A 25961-nucleotide genomic window follows, 5' to 3' on the forward strand; every position below is an offset into this window, starting at 1 on the left:
AATCCTCATCGTATTCCTCGGTATGTTCCTCATTAGGTGAAGTAATTACAGTGTCAACTGCAAAACTTTCATGGAAACCACTGTCTGCCCAACTGCCTATGGAATAATCATCATGCCCTCTCTTTCTTGGAGGTTGGAAGGCAAAGTGTTGGTAACAATGATTCGGTGAAGCGAAATGGTCAACTGGGTGCATTACGTCGAGTGACGTGTTGTTGCGGTCATCGGTCACTGTTGACTCATTGGAATCGATCGATGGAAAAGTTGGGGTGTTGATCGATTCCAAGTACTCTGTTTCGTACTCCGATTCATACTATGCTCCACAATGGCATGCGCCAATGAAGCCAAGTTCTTTCCCATAATCCACAGAAGTAATGATCTTTCTCTTATGTCGGATGGGGTCGTAGTGTATGTTTGGGTCTATGAGCGTTAGACACAATTTGTTTTTGTTCATGTCACATACAGCCCTACTGTAGCTAGGAATGATCTTCCAAGAAGAAGTGAAGAGTTCCAGTTAAGCTCGATGTCTAAGACATGAAAATCTACAGGGACAAGGGCATTACCAATCTGTACCTCGAGATCTCTTATGATACCTCTTGATCGTTTCTCTGAAAGATCCACGAAGGTGAAGGATTCCGTTGAGGGTTCGATGGTCAAACCAGGCTGGTCTGCCATGATCCTAGGGAAAATACTAACTGATGCTCCTGTGTCACACATTGAATGGAGAAATTCAACACCCTTGACTACGCATGGTATTGCAAACTTCTCAGGATCACTCTTCTTCGTCAATGTGATCATGTGTTTCATCTTCTCTCTGACTTGATGAAACATTCTCCTAATGTCCTCCTTGGTTACCTTTGTTTCTCTGAAGAACATCCACAACCGGTGTGTGAAGTAAGCTTCATCAAAAGGTTTTTCGATTGGGATTCGGAGGACTCGTTTAGTGAAACCATCCATCTCCTTATCGTTAGCTTCCCTCTTAAGGGTTATAGGAATCTTCTTCTTTCTTTTCCTTAACCTTCTCCCTTCAGATTCTTGTTCTTCTTGAACTGATTCTGGTGAACTATTTAAAGGGTTGGGTTTTGGTTCGGGTGGGTTTGCTAATGGTTTAGGTGGTGGTCTGAGTGCATTGCTGTAATCATTATCGATTGAGGGTAACCGCACTCGGTATGTCAGACGTGCATGTCGATCAATGGGAGGTATGTTCTGACGATCGACGTCGGACTCACTCTGTCGATCGATGGTTGGCTCAACCGATCGATCGATTTTTTCATAGAAAGGGGAGGGTGGGTGAGGATGCTTAGCTGCGAATTCTTCATGAGTTAGAATTCGAACCGCATTGCATTCAGTCGATTTGGCAGATGACGTCGATCAATGACTGGAGTAATCCATCCATCATCTTCATCATGGTCTGTCGATCGATGCGAGTTCATCAACATCGGTCGACACCATTGGGATCCGCCGAGACTCATGGAGCTTTCTATTTCGAAATTTCCTTCCTCAAGGTTTTCATTTCTCACCACTTGCCAGAAATCATCATCTATGATGGAATTTACGTGGTGTTTTCCTTTGTCGGCTCCTGCCTCTCTAGCGAAAGCTTCTTGCCTCTTTATAGTCTCGCCTGTCTGAATTACTTGGGTTTCAAGTTTTCTCACCTGAGTCCCTAAGGTCTCGATTTTGGTGTTCAGATTATTGTAGGCGCAGTCTATCTTACCGTTGAAATCCACTGTGATTTGTTGTTGTCCCAACAGTACTCGATCAAGCCTTTCTTCGATCTTGCTTTCCTGAGTCTGGGGTGGTGGATTTTGGTAGTAAGAGTTCGAGTAGCTCTTGCTGTTGTTGAAGGGTTTTTGAAATTGTGAATTTTGGTTACTTCTTTGGCCATTTCCAAAGAAGTTTCTGTTTCCGCCCTGGTTTCCAAATTTCTGGAATCCGGTACCTCTGATGTAATTCACATTTTCTTCTCCTTCTGTATCTGCTACTTCTGCTTCAGCTGAACAGACTTGCTTCCTAAGAAGCTCGTGCACCACATCTAACTTAGCTCTTACTTCGTCCATCTGTTCCTTCCTGATAGAGGCTACATACTTCTTCCGTTCAGAGTCAGTGTTTTTAGTGCTGCTGCTGTTAGCAAGGTTTTCGATAAGTCTCACAGCTTCCAACGGATTTCGAGTAGTGATGTTTCCTTCACTCGCCGTATCAAGGGCCATTTGATACTGTAAGGCGAGACCTCGGAAGAAAGTGCTTAGCAGCTGCACTTCGTTAAATCCGTGGTGTGGACAGTCTCGCTGGAAGAACCTAAATCTAATCCACGCATCTTTGAAGGACTCTCCAGCCTTCTGCGAGAATGTAGAAATTTTGTTCCGAATTCTTCAGCGCGCGCCTCATCGAAGAAGTTTCCTAAGAAAGCATTCTTGATGTCGCTCCAGGATGTTAAAGATCCTGTGGGTTGCTGCCTAAGCCAGTGCATCGCTTCTCCATTCAGCAGGTAATCTTCGGGGACTCCTTCATCCGAATAGAAGAGATTAGATCCTCGAACCGTTCCAAATGGTCCATAGGATGCTCGTGCGGTAACCCAGAGTAGGGTATCTGCGACACGAGAGTGTAGTATTAAGGCTTCAGCTCGAAATTTTGCTTCTGGATCTCCGGAAGTCGAATAGCTGATCTGTTGGAATAGTACTCATCTGGGCGATTGTAGTCGGCCAGTGGTTTCGATCGAGCGTCCTCATCTACAGGTTGAGCAGCTCCTGTAGCATCAGCATCAGGGATTACAGTTCCCTGAGCATCTATTTTCTGACCTGTTGCATTACGCAGATGACCGGCCTTGTCATACAGGTTTCCGTTCTCGTCCTGAGTTAGAATAATAATGTTTACCATTTTTGACGATACGGTATCGATCGACGTACGCGGTGTAGTATCGATTGTTGTCAAACGATTGAGATCAATCGACGATGACGGTATGGTGTCAGTCGACGTTTGGTTGTGCGTATCGATCGACGATGAAGTGGTTGCGTCGAGCGATGTGGAACGTTGACCTCTACGAATGGTGCGTTCCAAATGAGCAGGATCGTCTGAGAACAGCAAGTCTTTCTCCTTGTTGCTTCTGGTACCGCTGGGCATGCACTTGAAAAGACAAGAAAAAGATTATTAGAAAGGGGTAAAGAAAAGAATAAGAATTAATAAAACTAAATCTAATGGCGATCAAAGCTCCCCGGCAACGGCACCAAATTTGATACCACTCAAATTACCCTAAGGAGTGTTACTCTCATCAAAAGAGGTTCAGATGTAGTACTTAGAGATCGAATCCACAAGGAGCTAGGGAACAATTAAATCTAGTGTTTATTAATTCTAAAGGTATAAAATGTTTTAATGAAATAGCAATAGTAACAAGCGAGTAAATAAAAAATGTAACTTAGGTTGGAAATGATATTAGATGCAGGGCCACTATTCAGGTGTTGGAGATTATAATTCCTACAGATGCCTAACTATTGCATGCATGATATGTTAGAGCTCATTCGCTTAACTCAGTGATCAGCTGTCGCATGTACCACTGGTTAACAGACTAGATCTTGTGTCTCACTGGTTAGATGCAGACACAAGAGAGTGTCGATCGATAGTCTATTAATACGTCGACCGATACACCTTTGCCAACATGGATCGATTGTCAGTTGAGGACATCGATCGACGGGTTCTAGCCAGGCCTATGCACGAGTATGAAATGCCCTACTAAGATTTTAAATTGGCGGTTAGCCCTCTCTAGCAATCCTAATATGATAGATAGATGTCAAGATGGGATAACAAGGGTGCTTGAATATGCAATCCTATGATGAAGTTCTATTTAGCAAAGCTAAAACAAGCAATGAATACAAATCTATCATGAATATCACAACAAGGCAGATCTATAGTTTAGGGCTAATCCCACAAACCTATCTGAACCCTGGATCTAACAGTTGAACTACTCAGACATAGCAAAGCAGTTCATATCAATAGAGAAATAAGAACTCATAGAATAGATGAAAAGAAATAGAAACAAGGAGTTCCAATCCCAAATGAAACTTGTAACAAAACTAGGTCTAGAAAGAAAACCTCTCTCTGCCGTCAAAACACTTGCAGTATATATTCTACTAGGTTAAAAACTCGTCATGGCATTTTGGTAATTTGGCTTGGCCTTGGTTTTTAAGTCTGCTGAATCCAAAATGTCGCGTCTGGTGTCTCGACATCGATCGATGGTACTTGTGTACATCGATCGATATTAATCTTCATCTGTCGAGGCATTTCCTGATATCGATCGTCAGCACTGATGCGCATCGATCGATTATTCTTCCTCTCGTCGACCTCTAAGTGGTCAGCTCGGGTGAAATGTCCTTTAAGCTCCAAAATGCTCCAAAGTCATAGCCTTACTCCAAAATGCACCTGAACCTGAAAACATACCTAGAAGAGTAGAAAACATAGATATATATATATATATATATATATATATAGTAAAATACTAATATACCATGGATAAAAATGGGTCAAATCCAAGGTATATCATGTGTTCACCAAGGCAGCAAGAAAAAAAGACTATGGAGTCCATTCACATCAGATTGGGACTCATAGATCTTGGGAAGAGAAGGAGCTGATCCCCTAAGTCATGAGGTCTTTACTCTTTTTTCCTCATCAAGGTTTTGTCCCAATGGATTTTCCTTGGTGAGGTTTTTAATGAGGAAGATCTCATGGCTATCCAAGCTTAGACTTTCACAAAGCCAAGCTTGAGGGGGAGTGTTGAGATGAAATCAATATATAGGAAGAGAAAAACATGAGGAGTTGAGTATGATGAAGAGGCCGTACATGGCGTAGTAATACTAGTTACCCAAGTAACTGTTGGGGATGGATTTAACCCATCCACAAAGCCCATCGAACAAAGGGCCCAATCCAGCAAACCGAGTCGACGTCGGCTCGGAAGCCGACTCTCGAGGCTTCGACTTAACCAAGGAATGCTGTTAGTCGAAGCAGAGAGCAAACGGAGCAGGACTGATCGACTAAGCGGCTCAGAATGAGCATCTCCTAGTCAGGCCCGAAGGGCCGACAAGGCCCAATCGGTAAAAAGAGATTAGGTTAAGGTAATCGAGCAGAGTATAAAAGGAGAGGAAAGCAAAGGAGAAAGGCATCGACACTTAGCTACACAAACTTAGCGGCGAGATTAGGGTTTATCATCCGTACAATCATCTCTCTGCTATTTGTACTTTTCCGGTTTAAGCTCTCACGAGCTCCGGCTTGCTTTTACTTTCTCCACCTTTGTAACATCATCTCGAAATCTAATAAACGCCTCTGTTCGACCCATTTCTAAGTATTGTTTACTTCACCCGAGACCAAACTCACCTTACACAATTGGCGCCCACCGTGGGGCAGAACAGACCCAGCGTTTCTAGACCGATATGACCACCGGAGGTACGAACCCTGATACCTCAGGAGAGGAGCCGGCGCTCACGCCTCCTCCGCCTCCTCCCCTCCTCTCGTCGGAGTTCATGAGTTCAGTCATAGCCCGACTTGCTCATCAAGAAGAAGTTCAGAAGACGACGAATGATCAGCTCGCCGCCATTGTCGCTGCTCTTAGCGCCTCCACCGGCAACTCACAACCGCTCCGTCGTCACCTCTTCAATACAAACCCCCCTACTCCGGCAGAAGGACGAACGACGAACCCAGTCGATCCTACTCTTCAACTCGCGGAAACCCTAGCCGCCGATGTTTTTCCTACGGCGTCAGATCCATCGACTGTCCGAGAAATCGCTGAGCTTAAACTAAATTTCCAACAAATGAGTTCGAGGATCCACCAAGCAACGAGCGCAGTACCCGAGATTGACAGTGTCATCGCATCAACATCGCGTACTCCTTTCACCGAGGAACTGACGGAGGTTAAACTCCGAAAGATGGACAAGTTGCGTCTCTCAGAATACAAACCAGGAGGAGATCCCGTCGAGCATTTGACAGCTTTTAATATTGCGGTAGCGAGGGCCAGACTTGCCCCCGATGAAAGAGACGCGGGATACTGCCAACTTTTCATTGAAACACTCAACGAGCAAGCCTTAACCTGGTTCTCGGGACTCGAAGAGAATTCAATTAGAAGCTTCAAAGAGCTCTCCTCGGCTTTTCTCAAGACTTACATCATGTTCGCCAAGCGTGAGGCAACGGCTTCGACTCTCTGGAACCTCAAGCAAACGAAGGACCAGAATCTTCGTGATTACATGGAACGTTTTAAGTCGGTCGTGTCAAGAATCAATATCCCAGACCACATCGCCGTCGATGCCTTGAGGAACAATCTCCTTGTGGAATGTAAGTTCCGAGAAGATCTCTATTGATGCACCGCCACGACGTTGCAAGATGTCGTTGCTCGTTCTCACAGCTTCATTCGTATGGAAGAAGACACTAAAGCCATCTTGAGCAAGCACAACTCGGCGAAGCAATCAGCACCTAAAAACGCCGCCACAGCTCACGTCGAACCTCGTCAACATGCTCCAAGCGATAAAAACAACCGTAAGAACGGTCTCCTTTAGGTCGTCGACGAAAACGGGAAGAAGTGGAACACCTTTCATCGGGAAACCGATCCTCCAAGCGAATCTCCCCGAGCAACAGCGCCAGCCATGGTCGCCCAGGTCGATTCGGCAGCGGGATCTTCCCGGACCCCACCAGGGCTTACTAAATCGTGCAAACTCCACAGTGTAAAAGGTCACGACACTTCAGAGTGCAAAACACTTTTTGCGCAATTCCTCTCCTCACTCGAAAGCGGTGAAATTAAGATTCCTCCTCCGAAGCCAAAAAGCGAGAACAGTTGGAGCAGAAACAAGGACAGGAAAAATCAGCGAAAAAATCAAGCAAAACCGCGTCAAGACGACCAAAAGCCAAAGGTCGCCGAGCAAATCCCACATCCAGACGACGATGGTGACGCCTCAGCTGACGAAGATCCGCCAGCAGCCAGACAAAGGATTGAAGCTATTCGCGCCCAACCGGAGTCCTCATCAGACGAAGAGAGCGATCTCGAGGAAGCCCTCGACCCGTTGGACTTACGTGTACTCCTCAAACGAAAGACCACGTCGACGAATGACAAGACTCCCGGATCTTCCGATCTCCGAGTCGAGCTCAATGCTAAAAGAACTAAGCATTCGCTGAGCCCAGGATCTTCACTGGCAACTATGGACGGTAATCCTATCGTCGATCTACGAGATCAGCTTAACGCGCGAGTCAGTGATCTGCGTGCAAGGCTGGACCACAAAAAAGCCGGGTCGCCGAAAGAAAGCGAAGACCTCCGAGCTCTTCTCACCAGGAAGCAATCAAGTGTCAGGCCGCGGATCAACGTGATTATGGGAGGATCTCCACCTTGCGGGGATTCCGTACGAGCGGTCAAAGATCACCGACGAATGGTGGACACCTCGCAGCGCTGGCCGCAGAAGTCCCCAACTGATCCTCCAATCTCCTTCTCAACTGAAGACCTTCTCGGAGTGAACTTTCCTCATAACGACCCTCTTCTCATCGTTTTGGCTATCGATAAGTACGACGTCACCAAAGTGCTGATCGATACTGGCAGCTCGGTCGATATCATTTTTCGCGAAACTCTCGTAAAAATGGGAATCGACTTAAAAGACGTGAAACCGTCTTCCAGGACTCTCACCGGCTTTAACGGCTCCTCTGAAGTAATCATGGGAACTATCCGTCTCTCGGTACAAGCTGAGGGACTAGCTCGGATGGTCAAGTTTTTGGTAGTCAGCACCAAGGCTCCCTACCACGTGATACTAGGCACTCCATGGTTATACTCCATGCGAGCGATCGCATCCACGTACCATCAGTGCGTCAAATTTCCGGGAATGGATGGTACGATTAAGACAGTGAGAGGAGATCAACGGGCCGCGCGAGATCTCTTAATTGCCACGGTCAAACTGCAGCGATCTCAGTCGCTAGTCAGCTCGATCTCCCCTCCTATAAGCAAGATCTGCCCACAAAAAGAAGAGGTGCTCGAAGTCCCAGTCGACGAATCGGATCCAAGTAAAGTGCTACGAGTAGGCGCTTATCTATCAGACGAGATGCAGCGCGATATCACGGATTTCCTGAAGCAAAACTTGTCTACCTTTGCTTGGTCGATGACTGACATGCAGGGAATCGACCCGTCCATCACGACTCACGAGTTAAACGTAGACCCAAATATCAAGCCCATCCGACAGAAGAGACGAAAGTTGGGTCCCGAAAGATCCAAAGCAGTTGTTGAGGAAGTCGAGCGCTTATTAAGCGCGGGCTCGATAGCAGAAGTTCGTTACCCGGAGTGGCTCGCTAACCCGGTGGTTGTCAAGAAGAAAAACGGCAAGTGGCGCATGTGCGTCGATTTTACCGACCTCAACAAGGCCTGCCCAAAAGACAGCTACCCGCTTCCGAACATCGACAGGCTTGTCGAATCAACTGCCGGCAATGAAATGCTCACGTTTATGGACGCTTTCTCGGGATACAACCAGATCATGATGCATCCTGATGATCGAGAGAAGACGTCGTTCATAACTGATCGAGGAACTTACTGCTACAAAGTAATGCCCTTCGGGCTGAAGAACGCCGGTGCGACGTACCAGCGACTTGTCAACCGAATGTTCGCTAAACAGCTCGGTACAACGATGGAAGTCTACATTGACGACATGCTCGTCAAATCAGTCCGAGCAGACGACCACCTGGCACATTTACGGGAGTGTTTCGACATCCTAAATGCGTACAAGATGAAGCTAAACCCGGCCAAATGCACCTTCGGCGTATCGTCCGGAGAATTCCTCGGCTACATAGTGACGCAGCGGGGAATCGAAGCGAACCCGAAGCAAATATCAGCCGTCCTCGATCTACCCAGTCCGAGAAATTGCCGAGAAGTCCAGCGACTAACAGGCCGAATCGCAGCACTTAATCGTTTCATCTCCCGGTCTACTGATAAATGTCTCCCCTTCTACGATCTCCTCCGAGGAAACAAAAAATTCATTTGGGACGATAAATGTGAGGAGGCTTTTAATCAGCTCAAACATTACCTGACGACGCCCCCTATCCTGGCAAAGCCAGACATCGGCGACGTTTTATCTCTCTACATTGCGGTCTCATCTGCCGCAGTCAGCAGCGTACTAATCAAGGAGGACCGAGGAGAACAACGACCTGTTTTCTACATGAGCAGAAGGATTACCGGACCAGAAACCCGGTACCCGTCACTTGAAAAGATGGCCCTGGCCGTCGTCGAATCAGCGAGGAAACTCCGCCCATATTTTCAGTCGCACTCGGTAGAAGTTCTCACCGACCAGCCGCTCAGAACTGTCTTGCAAAATACGAACAGAGCTGGCCGTCTTACCAAGTGGGCGATCGAACTCGGAGAGCTCGACATCACTTACAAGTGTAGAACCGCCGCTAAGGCCCAAGTCCTCGCCGATTTCCTCGTGGAATTCTCTCTGGAACTCGCTCAGGATTTGGAAACTTCGGATTCAACCTGGATCCTGCATGTCGACGGTTCCTCAACAAACAAAGGCTATGGAGCAGGAGTTCAGCTTCAATCCCCATCGGGAGAACTCATTCGACAGTCGTTCAGTTTCGGTTTCCCATCATCAAAAAACGAGGCGGAGTATGAATCACTCATCGCCGGCCTTCGCCTCGCCAAAGCAGTCAAGGCTAAGCGGCTCAGTGCATACTGCGACTCACAGCTCGTCGCCAGTCAGTTCAGCGGTGATTACGATGCGCGCAACGATAGAATGGACGCTTATCTCCGAGTCGTACAAGCGTTAGCTAAAGAGTTCGAATTCTTCGAGCTCACAAAGGTTCCCCGCGGAGAAAATGCCTGTGCCGATGCGTTAGCAGCACTCGGAAGAAAGCTCCGCGATCAAGTCAAAAGGACTATTCCAATCCACCGAATCGAGAAACCAAGTATCGACATCTCAACGGAATCAGCTAACTTCGTCACCACAGAATCCGAAACAACGCCCTTATCTGAGACCAACGACGACTCCGAGATGACAGACCAAGATCAGCGGATACCAGACTGGAGGACTGAATTCATCCAATATCTCACCAAGGGCACGCTTCCCACTGATAAATGGGCTGCAAGACGATTAAAGAGACGCAGCGCGCACTACGTCGTCATGGAAGAAGAACTCCACCGAGTAACAGCTAACAAGGTCCTCCTCAAATGCATTTTTGCCGAGCAAACGCAGTTAGTAATGGCAGAAACTCACGAAGGAGCAGGTGGAAACCACTCTGGAGGTCGGTCACTAGCCTTGAAAATTCGGAACGTAGGATTTTTCTGGCCAACTATGAATACCGACTGCGAAGCATATGCCCGGCGATGCGACAAATGCCAACGACACGCTCCGAGTATCCACAGCCCAACCGAGCTACTGCGAACTTCCGCAGCCCCTTACCCATTTATGCGATGGGGGATGGATATCATCGGACCAATGCCGAATTCTCGTCAACGTCGCTTCGTGCTGGTATTGACCGACTACTTCACCAAATGGATCGAAGCAGAAGCCTTCGCGCAGGTTACAGAGAAGGAAGTTCGCGGCTTTGTTTGGAAGAACATCATCTGTCGCCACGGCCTACCATACGAGATCGTGACGGACAACGGATCACAGTTTATGGCCGGAAATTTTAAAGATTTCTGCAACAAGTGGAACATCCGACTAAGCCCCTCAACGCCGAGATATCCTCAAGGAAACAGACAAGCAGAATCCTCGAACAAGATTATCATCGACGGAATCAAGAAGCGCCTTCACCTCAAAAAGGGACATTGGGCCGACGAATTCGACGGCGTGCTCTGGTCGCATCGGACAACCCCCCGAGGAGCAACAAAATCTACCCCCTTCTCACTCGCTTACGGGATGGAGGCGATGGCTCCGGCCGAGGTCAATGTAACAAGTCTCCGCCGGTCCAAGATGCCTCAGCATGTTGAGCTTAATCAAGAGATGCTGCTAGATGCCCTCGACGGGCTAGAGGAGAAGCGCGACCAAGCCTTACTTCGAATCCAGAATTACCAAAACCAAATCGAGAGCTACTACAACAAGAAGGTCCGCTCGTGTCCTCTTGAGCTCGGCGATCTGGTTATGCGAAAAGTCTTCGAAAACACCAAAGAACCCAACGCTGGAAAACTCGGCGCGAATTGGGAAGGACCATATAAGATCACTCGAGTCGTCAAACCAGGAGTATACCGACTCGAGACTTCCCGCGGAGAAGCAGTCCCACGAGCTTGGAACTCCATGCATCTTCGTCGTTTTTACTCGTAAAACGAGTAACTTTTCAGAACGAGTAAAATGATCTACATCACCTTTTTATTACTAAAAAAAAAAAAAACCGAGTAGATGCACCCTACGGTCACTTCTACTCGTCCAAGTAAAAATGACTACCAAGTCACTTTTACTTGGACTAAAATGAACTACGAAAGGCTTGATCCTCCTCGGAGGTACGTAGGCATCCCCTCTACGGGGTCCAGCCCCAACCAAACAAACAAAAAAAAATTTTTACTCATCTCGTTCATCTAACGAGCAAACGATGCCAGCCCCATAACTCGAAAGCGGCGCACGAGCACTCGCCCAAACTAATCGAACGTATCCTGATCAGATATCGAACGAAGGGAAAAACAGAGTCACCGATGATGAAAATCATTGACCAAATTCACGAGTGGAATTTCGGATCTTGTCACAAATCGAAGAATAATGAGTTGGCCGACCTAATTTCTCTCGATTACTGTGTCGCATCCAGAAACCTTTCCCTCGGAAACTCATTTAGAATTCTTGTCTTAATTTGTTCCCGACTTATCGCAAGAAAGAATAGCGGGATTGAATTAACGAGCAACGAATAATTTCATAATCTACTAAGTTGTTAGCGGTTATCCGTAACATACTTAAAAGAAAAACACTTAGTAAAATTTTCAAAGTTTGAACAGAGTGATGAGTTCAAAGGCTCCGAAGAGTCAAGGTTAAATAAAAAAAAGAAAGAAGTTACAACAAACAACAGAGATTATTAATCGACCACAGGAGGATCCTTGTCGCCACTGCCGTCGCCTTCTCCGGGACCCGAGACGCGGCCAAACTTTGTTGGAATTGACTCAGTCACATTTGCAGCTGGCGTCTCTGTTGGAAGCTCATCTTCCTTCCCCGGGTCTTCCGACGAGGAAGCGGACGAGCTGGCATTCTTCGATGCCTTCGCGGGGGAATCGATCAGCACGATGGTAGGCACAGCCCCGTCCTTCTGAATAACTGCTCCCGCTGATGTTCGCTCCGCCGGATCGATGCCTTGGTCAGTGTGCTGGTTGGAAGATACGGCCGTCTAAGCGGGCTTCTCCGTCGGATCTTCAGAGCGGGGATCTCGGTCGGCGAGAGGAGTACGAAGAGCAATAGCAGCCTCTGAATCGATCAAACCAATGTTCGATCCAAACGGGTCGAGCTGACGCCAAATCTCTTCGATCAGGAACCGAGACTCCAACACTAGCGGGGAGAGGCGAAGGTCCTCTGCTGGAATCTCCTTTACTTCCAAGCGTTCTGCTTCTTCTTCATAATGCCTCTCTTGCCCAGCGAAGAAATCGATGGTTTCCTGCGGGATTTCGACACCCGAGGCTTTAATCTGCTCAAGGCATTTCCTCGTTCCAAAGGCTTGGCTGTAGAGACATCGAGCATCGTCGTACTTGTCTCTTTGGTCCTCACGAAGAGAAATCTTATGGAAGCGCTTCTCGGCCTTAGCAATCATGGCAATCAGCACGCGAATTCTCTCGTGCGTAACTTCATACCTACGAGATTTCCGAAGCCTGGTCATCTCCTCGGAATGCCTAAGTGATTCCGCAGCCATCCTTCTCTCTAAATCAACCTTTTCCTTCCGCTGCTTGTCCACCACGACTTCAAGGTTGTTCATCGCCTCCTTACACATCTGCAGCTCAGCCGCGTCAGATGTTCGCGTCTCGTCAAATGCTTTCCTGAGAGCTCTCTCCCGAGCAATGGCTTCTGTCTTTTCCCGTGAAGAAACCCGAAGAGCCTCCTCCGCTTTCTTCTTAGCTTCCTCACTCTCACAGATCTGCTCTCTGGCCCGCCTGAGGGCTGTGTCATACTTCCCAACCAGAACATTCCAGTCGCCGTGACTCTAATCAAAATGCAAAAAAAGAGACTTAGCCAAAATAATTTAAGGTTCAGAAAAGAAGGGAACGAGCAACCACTTACCTTTACCGACGAGCAAGAGGCGTGCTCATACTCGTCTTTGAAGATGAGGTCCCCCACCGAAGGAAGCTGATCGGGACCGCCTTTGACTAACCGCAGAAAGCGAGCACAATCCTCCGGGTAACAAGCCAGCGGAAGCTCTCGGTTGAACTCAAACTTGAACCCATCCTCCGGGGTTTCCTTGGGACGGCCGGACACGCGGGTCTCAGAACCTTCCGTAATATGAGCCGAAGAGTCGCCCCTCAGGGGGACTTGCTGTCTTTCGGAGGCTGGCAACTCCCTCGGAACCTCCGAGATGCCCTGACCGCCCACCGAGGCTCCACGACTCTGCTGAGGACCCTCTCGTCTCCTCCGACGCAAAGCTATGGTCTCGTTTTCATCATCATCCGAGGTCCCAACGTCGGGAGTAGCATCGGGAACCAAAGCCTGGAGTTCCTCCTCGCAAACCGAGGATGGTCGGGGCACGAAGAAATCTTGCTTCTTCATTTTCTTCTTCCTAGGAACGTCTTCCGCAGGCGGTTCCACGGCCTTCCTCTTCTTACCACCCTTCTTGGAGGAGTTACCCAGATCGGTTTGACCCATCTCATTGGACTCCTTCCGAGTCTCCGTGCTTTTCTTCTTCTTCGAGTTCTTTCCCTGGGAAGAACCGCCGGTAGGCGCCCGCTCGGCGGTAACGGGAGCAGCGTCCGTAATCCCGACCTCCGCAGAGTCGTCAGTACCCTTTTTGGCACCTATCTTCCCTGCCATAATAAGGCTAAGATCGGGCAGTTGCTTCATTGTTCGGGCCCGATTGATCTCCTTCTGTTCGGCTCGTGTGAAAAGGGATAACCGCTTCAAAGTCGATCGATTGATGAGAGGAAGCGAATCCGAGATCCAATGCTCTGCAAAGGAAAATTCTTAATAGATGTTATTCACTTGATAGGAAACATAAAAGCGAAATGAGAACTCACGGCTCGCAATCCGCTCTACAGATCTTTGGATTCTCTCCCGAGTAAAATCCTCCCAGTTATCCTGCTTCTGTAACGCGACGATCCGAGCACTCTCCTTCCAATCCTCGGGGTATGCGGCAAGATTCGGGTGACCAACTACAAAAAAAAACAACACGAAAACGTTAGGCGAGCACACGCTACAATCATCACAGAAGGCAGTGTGCAGTACCCATCTCTGCATTCCAAAGAATGCGATAACCGGATTTCGGAGGTTCCTCGAACGCAGACCTGTTCGACTTCACATAAAAGTACGAACGTTGCCAATCCGAGGTTTTGGTCGGATACCCCGTGACCACGTTATAGTTCGGGCGCATCCTCGTCGAGACGAGCCCATCGTCGGAGATTGAAACCGAAGTCAACTCTTCAAACGACCTCACACTCATCGACGTCCCCGCCTCAGCCGCAATCACCGACAGAACGACCATCAAACGAAGAGAGCCGTTCATCAGCTGGCTTAGAGCAACCCCTCGGCGGAACGCATAAGCCGTGACGATTCGAGGAATCGGAAGCCACATTTTTGTGTCGTTCCGGAAATACGACTCGTAGATGCACTGATAACCCTTCGGAGGTGACCAAGGCCTCTGATCTGGTTTCGGAATAATAAATGAGACCCCGTGTGCGTTGAAATCTCGGAGGATAGCCTCTACCGATTCCACGGTAGACCTCGTCCTCTCGACGTTCGACCAGTCCTGTCCATCTACAACCGAAGGTCGAATCCTCCAAACCTCCAGTGGACTCTCCTCCGAGAAGATGTTTCCGGGATAGTAGCTGATCGGAACAGTCGAGATGTCGACCGCATCTTGACCGTCGTCGTCACCCCGGAATTGATCTCTTGCTTCCGAGACCAAAAGACGCTGCGTTAGATCCATATTCCCCGTATCCATCATTGCTTCGTGATGGATACTGTCAGGATTCTCAGCAGAATCCCGAGAAGATACTGCCCCCTTTCCTTTTTGTTCTCGCGTCAAACGGTGCGACGACATCTCGGATAATCGTAGATCTAAAAATAAAGATAAAGAGAGAGAAGGAGCGTAGAGAGAGAAAGTACCTTTAGCGCTGTGGAGAAAAATGAAAGGGAGCGGAGAGGGGTGTGCTATTTATAGGGAGAGATAAGCGCTGGGATCAAGGCGTCATCATTACGCCTAATAAGGCCTAAGTGGGCCTAAAACCCAATTAGGCGCGTGGTCGACAGATGCGTCGATCCGTCTTTTCGACCAGTAAACGTTTATCTCACGACCACAACGCGTGGTCGACAGATGCGTCGGCTCATTCCCGATTAAGAAGCGTTGATTAAACGGATCGACTCCTCAACGATCTAGTCACTTGCTCGGATTGAACCTTTTGTCCTCCGAACTAAAGACACCAAATTCATCGAAGATCGATCGCTCGACCATCAATGAACTGGGGGGGGGGGACTTACTGTTGGGGATGGATTTAACCCATCCACAAAGCCCATCGAACAAAGGGCCCAATCCAGCAAACCGAGTCGACGTCGGCTCGGAAACCGACTCTCGAGGCTTCGACTTAACCAAGGAATGCTGTTAGTCGAAGCAGAGAGCAAACGGAGCAGGACTGATCGACTAAGCGGCTCAGAATGAGCATCTCCTAGTCAGGCCCAAAGGGCCGACAAGGCCCAATCGGTAAAAGGAGATTAGGTTAAGGTAATCGAGCAGAGTATAAAAGAAGAGGAAAGCAAAGGAGAAAGGCATTGACACTTAGCTACACAAACTTAGCGGCGAGATTAGGGTTTATCATCCGTACAATCATCTCTCTGCTATTTGTACTTTTCCGGTTTAAGCTCTCACGAGCTCCGGCTTGCTTTTACTTTCTCCACCTTTGTAACATCATCTCGAAATCTAATAAACGCCTCTGTTCGACCCATTTCTAAGTATTGTTTACTTCACCCGAGACCAAACTCACCTTAAACAGTAACTTACAAAGAGTAAACCAAAGTTACCCTAGTAATACTAGTATACTACTATACTAGTTATACTAGTTACCTGAGTAACTTTGGAAGAAGAAGAGAAGACATATTCCCTTATTTAATGCATCAGACTGTTGCAAGGGAAGAGGAGACGCGTGTGACAGGCTGGAAAAGAGCTGGATAAAGCAAAACGAGCTTTATGCAAATATAAGAAGCTCATTGGATGGTTTGAATTAAAGCAAACCTTATCTCTTGTAATTGTGCTTCTTTACGAAACCCTCATCCTAGTGTTGCCTCCTCATATATATTGTAAACTCTTATCAGATTAATAATGAAGAAGTTTGGGATTATCTCTCTTGTTCATAATGATTCTTAAATACTATTAAACATGTTTATTTCCTAATCTCTCGATAAATCTCCCATTAACCTTCTCTAATCTACCTTCATCTCTCAATACCTACTATATTCTCTAAAATCATACTGGGTGGTTTGAAAGGCGACACACAAGGTTGCGGAAAGACCCTATGATACTGGGTGGTTTGACTGTGGTTTGGAATGTTACGTCAAGACCAACAAGGAAAGATATGTTTACTTGGATAATCACTCGACAAGAAACAAAGGCTGTTCTAAGCAAAGAAAAAAAGAGATAAACTCATAAACCTAAGGAAAAATCGATTGATTCATTATGAGAAAGAGTTTACATACTTATACTACTTGTGGTCAAAGAAAGACATTAATAAAACACTTAGGAATAACAAAGTTGACTGAGAATGTTGAGAGGCAGTCAAATAAACTCTTCAGATCAGATCTGGTCAAGGTGACCCTTCGGCTGATGTCTATATTCCTCCGGCCAAGTTGGTTCGATTGCGGTAAGGAGCTGGACGAACGCGGGACTGTCTGGACAGTCTGACGGGTGATCAAGCAGTGCACTGATGCAGCCTAAGTCTTCAGATAGCTTGATGATTCATACCTTAGAAAAATCTGAGTGATAGAAATCCTTCAGTGCGTCGGACATGAGAGACAGTTCGTCGGTTCAGTCTTCAGGACACTTAGTACGCACCAAACGGCCCAAAAGAGAGAAGTCATGACTGCTTTGGGAAACCTCACGACCCAAGTCAAGTCTGGTTTGGCTGTTGGCTTTGGCTTGTCGAGATGGTTGGGAAGGACGAGCTCTGGTGCGGTTAGTTCGGACATCTGTTCGTGGATCTGGCTGAAGCTCCATTCCGGATGTAAGCGGGTCGAGACGGTACACGGCTCGGACGTCCTGATCGGCAAGGTCGGATAGACGAACCTCGGCTAAGTTGTTCTAAACGGTCTGATCTTCAGTCTGGTCCGGTTCCATTTACTGATCCATGGACTGAGGCGCATCAGGTAGGACTTATCCTCTTCAAACCCGGCGGTTACAAGGGAAGCAACAATATTTATTCGTCCTTGAACTCGGATAGAAGGGGCTGACATGACCTTTTATGGCCCAAGTCAAAATTGACCCGAAGGCATGAATGGACAAGAGTCGGACCCGTTATTTAGATAACTTGTGTCGACCCGACTAAGGACTTCTTCGCATTGATTAATGTCTTTTACTTTGCATACTATGACGTAGTTAATACATTCCTGCTGCTGATCTTCCATTCATATTGCTTCGCTCCCATTCCTTGGATCTCCTCCTTTTGTAGATGTCGTTTAGTCACTTGTTCTAGCTGCCCTCTGCCCCCGCTTGGGTGAGCCACTCTCCGTGTTTCATGATGTCATTTAATGATGCGTCAAGCTGTCCTCTGCCCCCGCTTGGCCGAGCCACTCCTGGCGTTTTCTGGACGTCACTCGATGACTTGTCGCCTCTTCTTAAATCTCCTTTGCCATGGGCATGTTGATGGGACTTGTTGATGTGTGTTGCCCCTTCGGTTAACGCTTAGCTCATTTTCCCATGCTTTCCTCATGGTTGTGTCTTCTTCAGAGGTATATCAGGGTACATTGCCAGGAAAAGCGGTATTAAGGTGGTTGGAACCTGGAAGCTGGGATCCAGAACCTGGAAGCTGGGATCCGGAACCAAGAGGTTTGGCTTTTTCTTTTAGATCAATAGTAGCAAGAACATGTGTTCTCTGGTTCCCTTTTTTTCCATTTTCTCCAAATGAGTAGAGGATATGAAGACCAGCACTCCTTGATGTAGTATTAGCATTTTCCCTGGCTCCTTTGCAGGAGGTAGAGCAGCAGTCTTCCCGGCGCTTGGGCAGGGTTCCTTTCGCGGAACGACTCCAATGGAATTTGATTGGTATTTAAAGGCGTTCTATCCACTTAGCTGTCAGACTTATCTAGGATTCTGCTACAACTTAGATTCCCGAACATAAAGAGAGAGGTGGCTTTCCAGTTACCTCTTAGTGGTTATCTGGTATGCCTGCAGTATTTCCAGGAACTCCTCTTCTGGCTCTTCCAGCTTTTGGAATTTGTCAAAGTTGTAATCCTGGCCGTAAGATGTTATGCCCTGCTTGAGGACCTCTTATCTTTCTCATATGTGGCGAAGTTGTAAGCTTGGAAGGATTGATGGCGTCGAGGGCTTGCTGGATTGCTGCCAGTTGGTTACCCGCTGATTTGATGTTGGTGATGACTGCTCGCGTTGGGCCCAAAGTTTGTAAAGTCTTGACATATAGTTAAGACCTGAACCAGCATGAACCAAAGATTGTAAAGGTCGTGTTTGAGTTGAGACCCGGAACCAGCAAGGACTAGCAGGAACTCATATGTAATTCCTGCATTGGATCCCTCTACTGTTGTTAGCAATGTGTTATCCTCCCTTCAAGAGGTGTTTCCAGTTGCATGAGCTTTAGAACTGGTAAGAATGTGTCGTTTCTTGCCCCCTGGTAGCTACGTTTGAGAGATTTTGCAGGTACAAATGAAATGTCTCTTCCGCCTGTCACATCATCACGTAGTATATAACTGCCCCTCCTTATAGCGCCAAACTGTTAGAGAATTTTTGTGTACAAACGATCCGTGCTCAGCTCTACGGAATGATAGGAGGAAGAAGACATGTCGTTTAGTAAAATCTCCTGCTTCGATAGTTGATAAACCATGAGATCCTGCTATTAGGATATTGCCATATGGGTATGGGCCAGTATAGGCCATCGGTGCCTTAGTAGAAGCAGGGGAGATTGGTCGTTAGGCGGGGGCTGCCTATCGATAGTGAAGATCGCGGGGTCTTCATGATCTATGATCGATGGTTCCGGCTACCAAGGTCGGTCCTTAGGGGCCTCCTGATCTGTACTTGATGGTTACGAATGCCAAGGTCGGTATGCACGGGACAATGGAAGGTGTTTGGATTTAAGCTGGATCCTTCAGTGGGGATTGCCTATGTACCCTTCAGTGAGGGATCAAGCCGTTCGTAGTTCGTGTATATGGAGGCACGAAGCCTAGATGGGCGCAGAGCCTGATGGAGGCACGTAGCCTAGGGAGCACGGGGCTCTACTAGGCACATGGCCTAATGGGCACGTAGCCTAGGGAGCACGGGACTCTAGTGGGCACATGGACTAATGGGCACGTAGCCTTGGGAGCACGGGGCTCTAGTGGGCACATGACCTAATGGGAACGTAGCCTTGGAAGCACGGGGCTTTGTAGTTAGTAGGAATCATCTGTTCTAGGGGGCACATGGCCGGAAAGATGGTTGACCTGTCGATATGCTGCAGTGAGCATGATGTGTCGAGGTGCTTCAGTGAGCATGCAGGGACCCTACTGATGAGCTGGAGATCGTGGCCTAAGCCAGTAGGTAGAGTTGTAGACGTGTTGCAGTGAGCATATATCTTCATCTGGTTGATAGTAATCGCAGGGATTCGTTTGTTATGAGCATGTTGATGAAGATGGTCTTCTAGGTGCAAAACCTTGCCTTGGCGGCTGTAGAATTGGTGAGCTCTGAGGCTGGATGTCTTCCACCTTTCCTTTAAGTTTAGAAACCTGTTTTTTATAGTGGAGGTCGTGCCTCTCTCTTTGGATTTGGAAATATTCATTATATCCTTAGATAATAGAATATTTCCCTTTTTCTTAAGGGAGGTCATATGTATTGGAATACTTCCTCTTTCTCTCGGATTTAAGGAGATTCCCTCTTGTCCAAGCTGGTTATCTTATTAAAGGAAGATTTTCATTTATCCTAAGGCAGGATAAATCACTTGGTCTGGAAGGCAGAGGCTGGAGGCAGGGACCCAAACCCGGGGGAAGGGACCCAGACGCGGGGGAAGGAACCTGAAACCTGGAGGAAGGAACCTGGAAGCCGGAAACTGGAGTAATCTCTTCATGGAATATTTTTTTCCAGCAGGTAGTACTAAACAAACCCTCAAAATAATCAACCGCCACCTTCTCAACGCCATTCTCTTCTGTTATTCAATTACCCCCTTCATCATGAAGCCTCACTATTTTATGACGAGCCCAACGTTGCTTTGTTAGAGCATGGTGAAATTTAGTATTAAGATCCCTAGATGAATACCACATGTTCCGGCTTTTCTGATGCCAATATTCCTCCTCATCCTTATAAGCCTCTTGTAATTTTATGGAAACCTCAAAAATATCCTCTTGTGATCTATTGTCATATGTATGTAGTTCTTCCAGCGCTTGTTGAAATTCTTTAATTTTATCCTTCCCATATGGTTGATTGTTTTTCTGCCATGAAGATATTTCATGACGACAATTATTAATTTTTGTAACAACATCTTCTGCTCGTCCTCTCTAATTTTCTGTCCAGCCTGTCACAATTGATTCCATAAGTCCCTCCTGCCCGATCCATCGCTTATCAAACCTGAACTATCCCTTTTTTTTTTGTAACTTGTCCTCTAAAAAAGCTACCACAGGTTGATGATCCGATCCCACCATCCCTAGGTATTATGTATAAGAACATGGAAATAGTGTATGCTATTCCTCACTTTGCCAAAGCTCGATCCAGTCGACATCTGATTGTCACTGCTCCTTTTACTTTACCTCTCCTTCCTTGCTATGACAATTTATTACCATGGGCCAAAAATTCTAGTAATCCATTATTCCTTATCATATTATTAAAAGGAATGAAGGAAGTTGCACATCGTAGGGATCCCCTATCCTTTTCATGATTCTCTGTAATCTCATTTATATCTCCAATAATAAACCAAGGCTCATATCGTGCTAGTCCATACCGAGTTAATCTTTCCCAAACCTGTTCTCTTAACTTTGGGACCAGATCTCCATAAAGAAATGTAAGGAAAAAATTTTTTCCCAATGGTCGCCGCCTCAATATCTATCATTCTATTGCTAGAATATAGAATCTTAACTTGCTATTCATTGTTATAAAAAAGAGGTAAACCACTGCTCCTCCCATTTGGGTTCACAGTAACCAGACTATCATATCTAAAGTGTGATTGAAACCCTTGTACAAATTCAAAATCTTGTTTTGTTTCAGATAAAAGAAAAATATGGTTTATGTTTATGTCATATCTCCCGAAGATAACTTATGGTCCAATGACTTCCAAATCCTCTGCAATTCCAACTTAGTGTTTTCATATATAAAAATATTTGTATTAGTCATTCGAGCGAGATGATTCAGGTTTGATGATACCCGGAAATCGCACAACTCCGCTACCCCACGACCACCATACCAAAACAATGTACAAAATTGTAACAAGCCTATATAAAACAAGCACACACCGTCTTAATCCAGCATTCTGATGTCAACTGTTATACCAATGTTTCCAAAACAGCCGCCAATCTCGATTCCAATCAAATTTGATTTTCTTTTTGTCTAACGATGCCAAATCCAAATTGTGTCCCACTAAGCAATAAGCTCCAAACCTGCCGGAAGTAGCCAAAGAAATAAGATGTTTCCAGACAAAATGCACTGAATCCGACATAGTGAAAAGAAAAATAAAATCTTATAAGCTCTGAACTACATACATCAAATAAGCCAACCGTTGACAAAAAAAAAACATCAAATAAGCCAACCAAACCAATGTTATTATAATTTCTCCTCAAATCCCCAAACCGGATCCTCACCTTTGATTCCATATAATTACCAGCGAAAAGCTCCTTAGAGTATAATGCTATTCTCATGAAAACACTTGTTTCTACCATATTTTCATACCACTCTTCTACAAGAAATTTGATATCCAAAACCACTACTACAATTCCAATCGATGTCCTGTTTTTCCTCACACTCCAAAAAAATAAAAATAAGGGAAAATTACTAGAATGTATAAGAAAAGTTGGTTTATTACTAAAGTGTTAAACATTTTTTAAAAATTAATAGAATGTTTAGATACCCATAGTAAATGACTGTAAGGGCCTTTGGTTAGTATTTTTTTAATTGAATTATTTTTAAACATTAAATCCACATCACTAATTAAATATACACATCATCATAATAGAAACCAAACCGTCTCTTCTTCATCATAACTACATAGAAGTAAAAAAAAACTAACTAAGAACATTGTCTTTGTCGAAGGAACCGTTGAAGAAGGAACCATCGAAGAAGGAACCGCGAGGATAGTCCCACTCTCCGTCATCGACACTGTCTGTGTTTACTTCCTCTTCCTCGAACTAACTCTTTGTCGTGATACTATGTTTTCTCTGTTATCGTCGTGCCCCAAATCGTCATCTTCAATCGTTTGTACGAAATCGTCTTCGCCGCCGTCTTCACCGCATTCTTATCTACGAGTTCATCTTTTCTAGTAGGATATCACGACGTTATATATTATATTTTGTTGCGACTGAGATAGGGTTATGTTGCGGCTGTGATATGGTTTTGTTGAGGGTTTTGTTGCGTCTGAGTTACGGTTTTATTGCGACTGAGTTAGGATTATGTTATGGCTGAGTTATCGCTGTTTCGTGACTAAGTTAATGTTATGTTGTGGCTGAGTTACTTTTATGTTGTGGCTGAGTTCCTGTTATGTTGTGACTGAGTTATTCAAACATTTTGTGGCTGAGTTATTGTTATAGTACAGATGTGTTATTGTTATCTTGTGGCTGATTTATTGTTGGGTTATATGATCAGATGGATGTTGCTGAAGTTAAATCGCGTGATTACCCTCCAGGACTTTACCCTGGAGGGTCTTCTAACCTGGAAAAAAAAATATTAATTACAATTTCTGTCTAGGAAATGTCCCCCACATTAGAGAAACAATTGGACTGGATGTGTGGGAAGAACTGGTGAACTCTCCCATTGGAGTAGTTGCTAGGCTAGCTGGACGCGAAAGCGTATGGTCTGGTACGACCGTACACTATCTACTATGTAGACAGATGCGAGTACATAAGAAGGAGATATAGTGTCTCGTGGTTGATGAGGCTATCAAGTTTAGCTTGCTCGAGTTTGGTGAGATCTAAGGGTTAAAACACAGGTCCATTGCCAATAGAAAGGTTTGAAGCTGATCAATACAAAGAGTTTTTGGAGGAGTTGAAGGTGCCGCTTGGGATGGGACCCAAGTTAGATAAACTGAAGGAAGCATTAGCGTTCTGTCCGCTTTTTAATTTTGAAACGCGTAAGTGGTTGGGGCTGCTACTTCTTCAAGCCATGGGAGTCTATTGTTTGCGTCACAAGTCAAGGATACCTTTTGAAAGTGCAATAAGGGTATTCGACGATGAAGCCATGGGGTTGTATCCATGGGATCGGACTGCATACGAAGTTTTCATTGACTCTATTAACACGTTGGCCCCAGAAGGAGGGTCATACACAATAAGCGGCATGACCGTCGCGTTATTGATTTGGGCGTATGAATATGTCGCCTGGTTCGGTGAGAATTTTGGGAGGGTGGTGAATAATGAAGACGTTCTGCTTTTGCGATGGGGTGTAAAGCGTACACGTGCAAGTTTTGATAACTTGTTGGCTGCCGAAATCAAAGAGCATGGCGAGGTAAGGTTTAACGCTGAGTTTTTAGTTTTTTGATGGCTGATTTATTATATTTGATGACTGAGTTATGTGTTATTTTGGTGGCTGAGTTTAATTATAATCTGGTGTTGCAAGTGCGTGTGAGGAGAATGGTTTTGAAGGACTCAATTGAAGAGATGTTTCCTAAATGGTCGGGTGAACCTGACGGCCCACAACTCGTTAGGTTGATAACAGACATACATACAGGTAGATTTGTGAAAGGTTTTTGGGAAATGCATGGGAATACGCAGGGTAATGCGCAGGGGAAGGGGAATGAGAAGAAGAAGAAAATGAAGGGTGGAGTTTCGTCAGAAGCTGAGCCACCCACTAAGAAGCAAAAGAAAGTTAAGACACAGAATGAGTCTGAAGTTGCTGCAGCGGGAAAGGGTTCTAGCGAGAAGGAAGGTAGCAAAGATTTGGAGTTGGAGAATAAAGCGACCCTGAAGACCATTGTGAGTACTCTGGATAATATTTCCAGGAAATTTGAGCAGTTTGACTCACGGTTGGAAGCTTATGAGTTAGACCGGAACAGACCATTGATGGACAAAAAGACCATTGATGACAGCGTGAAAGCTTTACTGGAGGAGCATCTGAAAGTTCTGGGAGTTGGGAAAATTCCCGAAAAAATGATAACCCCTCTCCACCATCAGCAGATAAATCTTTAACGTTGGCATCGACGCGGGTTCAAACGCAGCAGAACTCTTTCAATAGTCCAGCGTTAGCTGCGACTACTGGTAAGGTTTTTTGACCGAAAAAGAATTTGGCGAAGGAGCTTGATAAGGAATCAGGGGTGAAAAGGACTTCGGCTGAGGAGTTTGGTAGTGTCGCTAAAACTACTGATCTTGATAGTCAACATGTTGATTTCGTATAAGTTTCTCCTTCAAAGGCTACTAAGGATAATAAGGATGCTAAGGTTCCAGCCTATGGACGCGGCTGCAGGGGCAAGCGTACTATTAAGGGCGAGGAAGCTGATGAGAAGAAAAAACAGCGCAGGCAGATGTTGCGTTTAAGAGGAAGGACAAGGCTGAGGCTAAGAAAAAAGATGCTGAGGCTAAGAAAAAAGATGCTGAGACTAAGAAAAAAGAGGCTGAAGCTAAGAAAAAAGAGGCTGAGGGTAAGAAGAAACAAGAGGCTGAGGGTAAGAAAAAAGAGGCTGAGTTAAAGAAGAAACAAGAGGCTGATTTAAAGACGCGAAAACATGTTGAGTCAAAGAACGAGGTGACTCCATCTGGAGAGGACAGTGTATTTGCTGATGTGACTGACGAAGTTGTTGGGAGAGAGAAAGAATTCACGCCGGAGTCTGACGTCGAGGGATGTGAACTGCTTAGATCTGCCATAGTTAATGAATATCGGGAGAAAAGTGTCAGTTAACTCCAAAAGAGTTTTCAAAGGCGGTAGTTTCTTCACCAGCAGTTTTTTCGTACGTATGAGATAATGAAACAATGTGCATGAGAAAAAATGTTAATCCTTCATCAGTAATATATGACCCTCTAGCATCTGTTGATCCGGTGCTATTCGAAAAACTGATGCAACACATTAAGGGAATTCCACCCAAACCACCAGCACCAGCAGATAAACCAGCAGGCCTTTCCGCTGATCATGAGTCTGATTTCTACAGCATACTTATCCATGAAAGACCGTGGCCGGAAAAGAAATATGGATGGGTGTTTAATAATGTAACTCTTTAGTGCAGCTGAGTTATATATTAATTTTATAATATTGCGCCTGAGTTATATATTTGATTACGGCTGACTTACATATTCTTTTAGTACGACTGAGTTATATATTATGTTATGGCTGACTTACATATTTTTTTATTATATCACGGCTGACTTGTTAATATCATTTGTGTAGCATGTCGTTGCGTATTTGACTGTCCTCATTAAAAGGTCCATGCGAAATCCCACTACATTCTGGTCCAAGCGGATTGCCTTCGTTGACCTTTGGTGGCAAATTTTTTGGGTTCACGATTTCACACAGTTCAAGATAAGACCTAGTATGTTCAATTTCAAAGGCAA

General features: G+C 45.8%; 3 protein-coding genes and 1 non-coding gene across 4 annotated transcripts; 3 read left to right on the plus strand and 1 right to left on the minus strand.

The window, feature by feature from the left end:
• Window positions 1-2259: 2259 nt before the first annotated feature.
• LOC117128689 lies at window positions 2260-2366 on the plus strand. The gene has a single exon (XR_004452083.1). It is a non-coding gene; the product is annotated as a small nucleolar RNA R71 (small nucleolar RNA).
• Window positions 2367-6574: 4208 nt separating this feature from the next.
• Window positions 6575-22480, plus strand: LOC117128158. Its single transcript, XM_033279960.1, has one exon. The coding sequence runs from the start codon at window positions 6615-6617 to the stop codon at window positions 11250-11252; it is 4638 nt and encodes a 1545-aa protein (XP_033135851.1). The 5' UTR covers window positions 6575-6614; the 3' UTR covers window positions 11253-22480.
• On the minus strand, window positions 12295-15144 carry LOC117127763 (meiosis-specific protein ASY2-like). The gene is made up of 4 exons (XM_033278415.1): window positions 14331-15144; window positions 14123-14257; window positions 13176-14053; window positions 12295-13098 (listed from the first exon to the last, which is right to left on the minus strand). The coding sequence occupies exons 1-4, from the start codon at window positions 15142-15144 to the stop codon at window positions 12295-12297; spliced, it is 2631 nt and encodes an 876-aa protein (XP_033134306.1).
• Window positions 22352-25314, plus strand: LOC103849678. Its single transcript, XM_009126403.2, has 8 exons — window positions 22352-22370; window positions 22525-22592; window positions 23074-23129; window positions 23195-23286; window positions 23417-23928; window positions 24195-24539; window positions 24701-24808; window positions 24937-25314. Exons 1-8 carry the CDS (start codon window positions 22352-22354, stop codon window positions 25312-25314), a joined length of 1578 nt encoding a protein of 525 aa, XP_009124651.2.
• Window positions 25315-25961: the final 647 nt, after the last annotated feature.

Source organism: Brassica rapa, chromosome A09 (genome assembly GCF_000309985.2).
Source record: "Brassica rapa cultivar Chiifu-401-42 chromosome A09, CAAS_Brap_v3.01, whole genome shotgun sequence".
Lineage (NCBI taxonomy): Eukaryota > Viridiplantae > Streptophyta > Magnoliopsida > Brassicales > Brassicaceae > Brassica > Brassica rapa.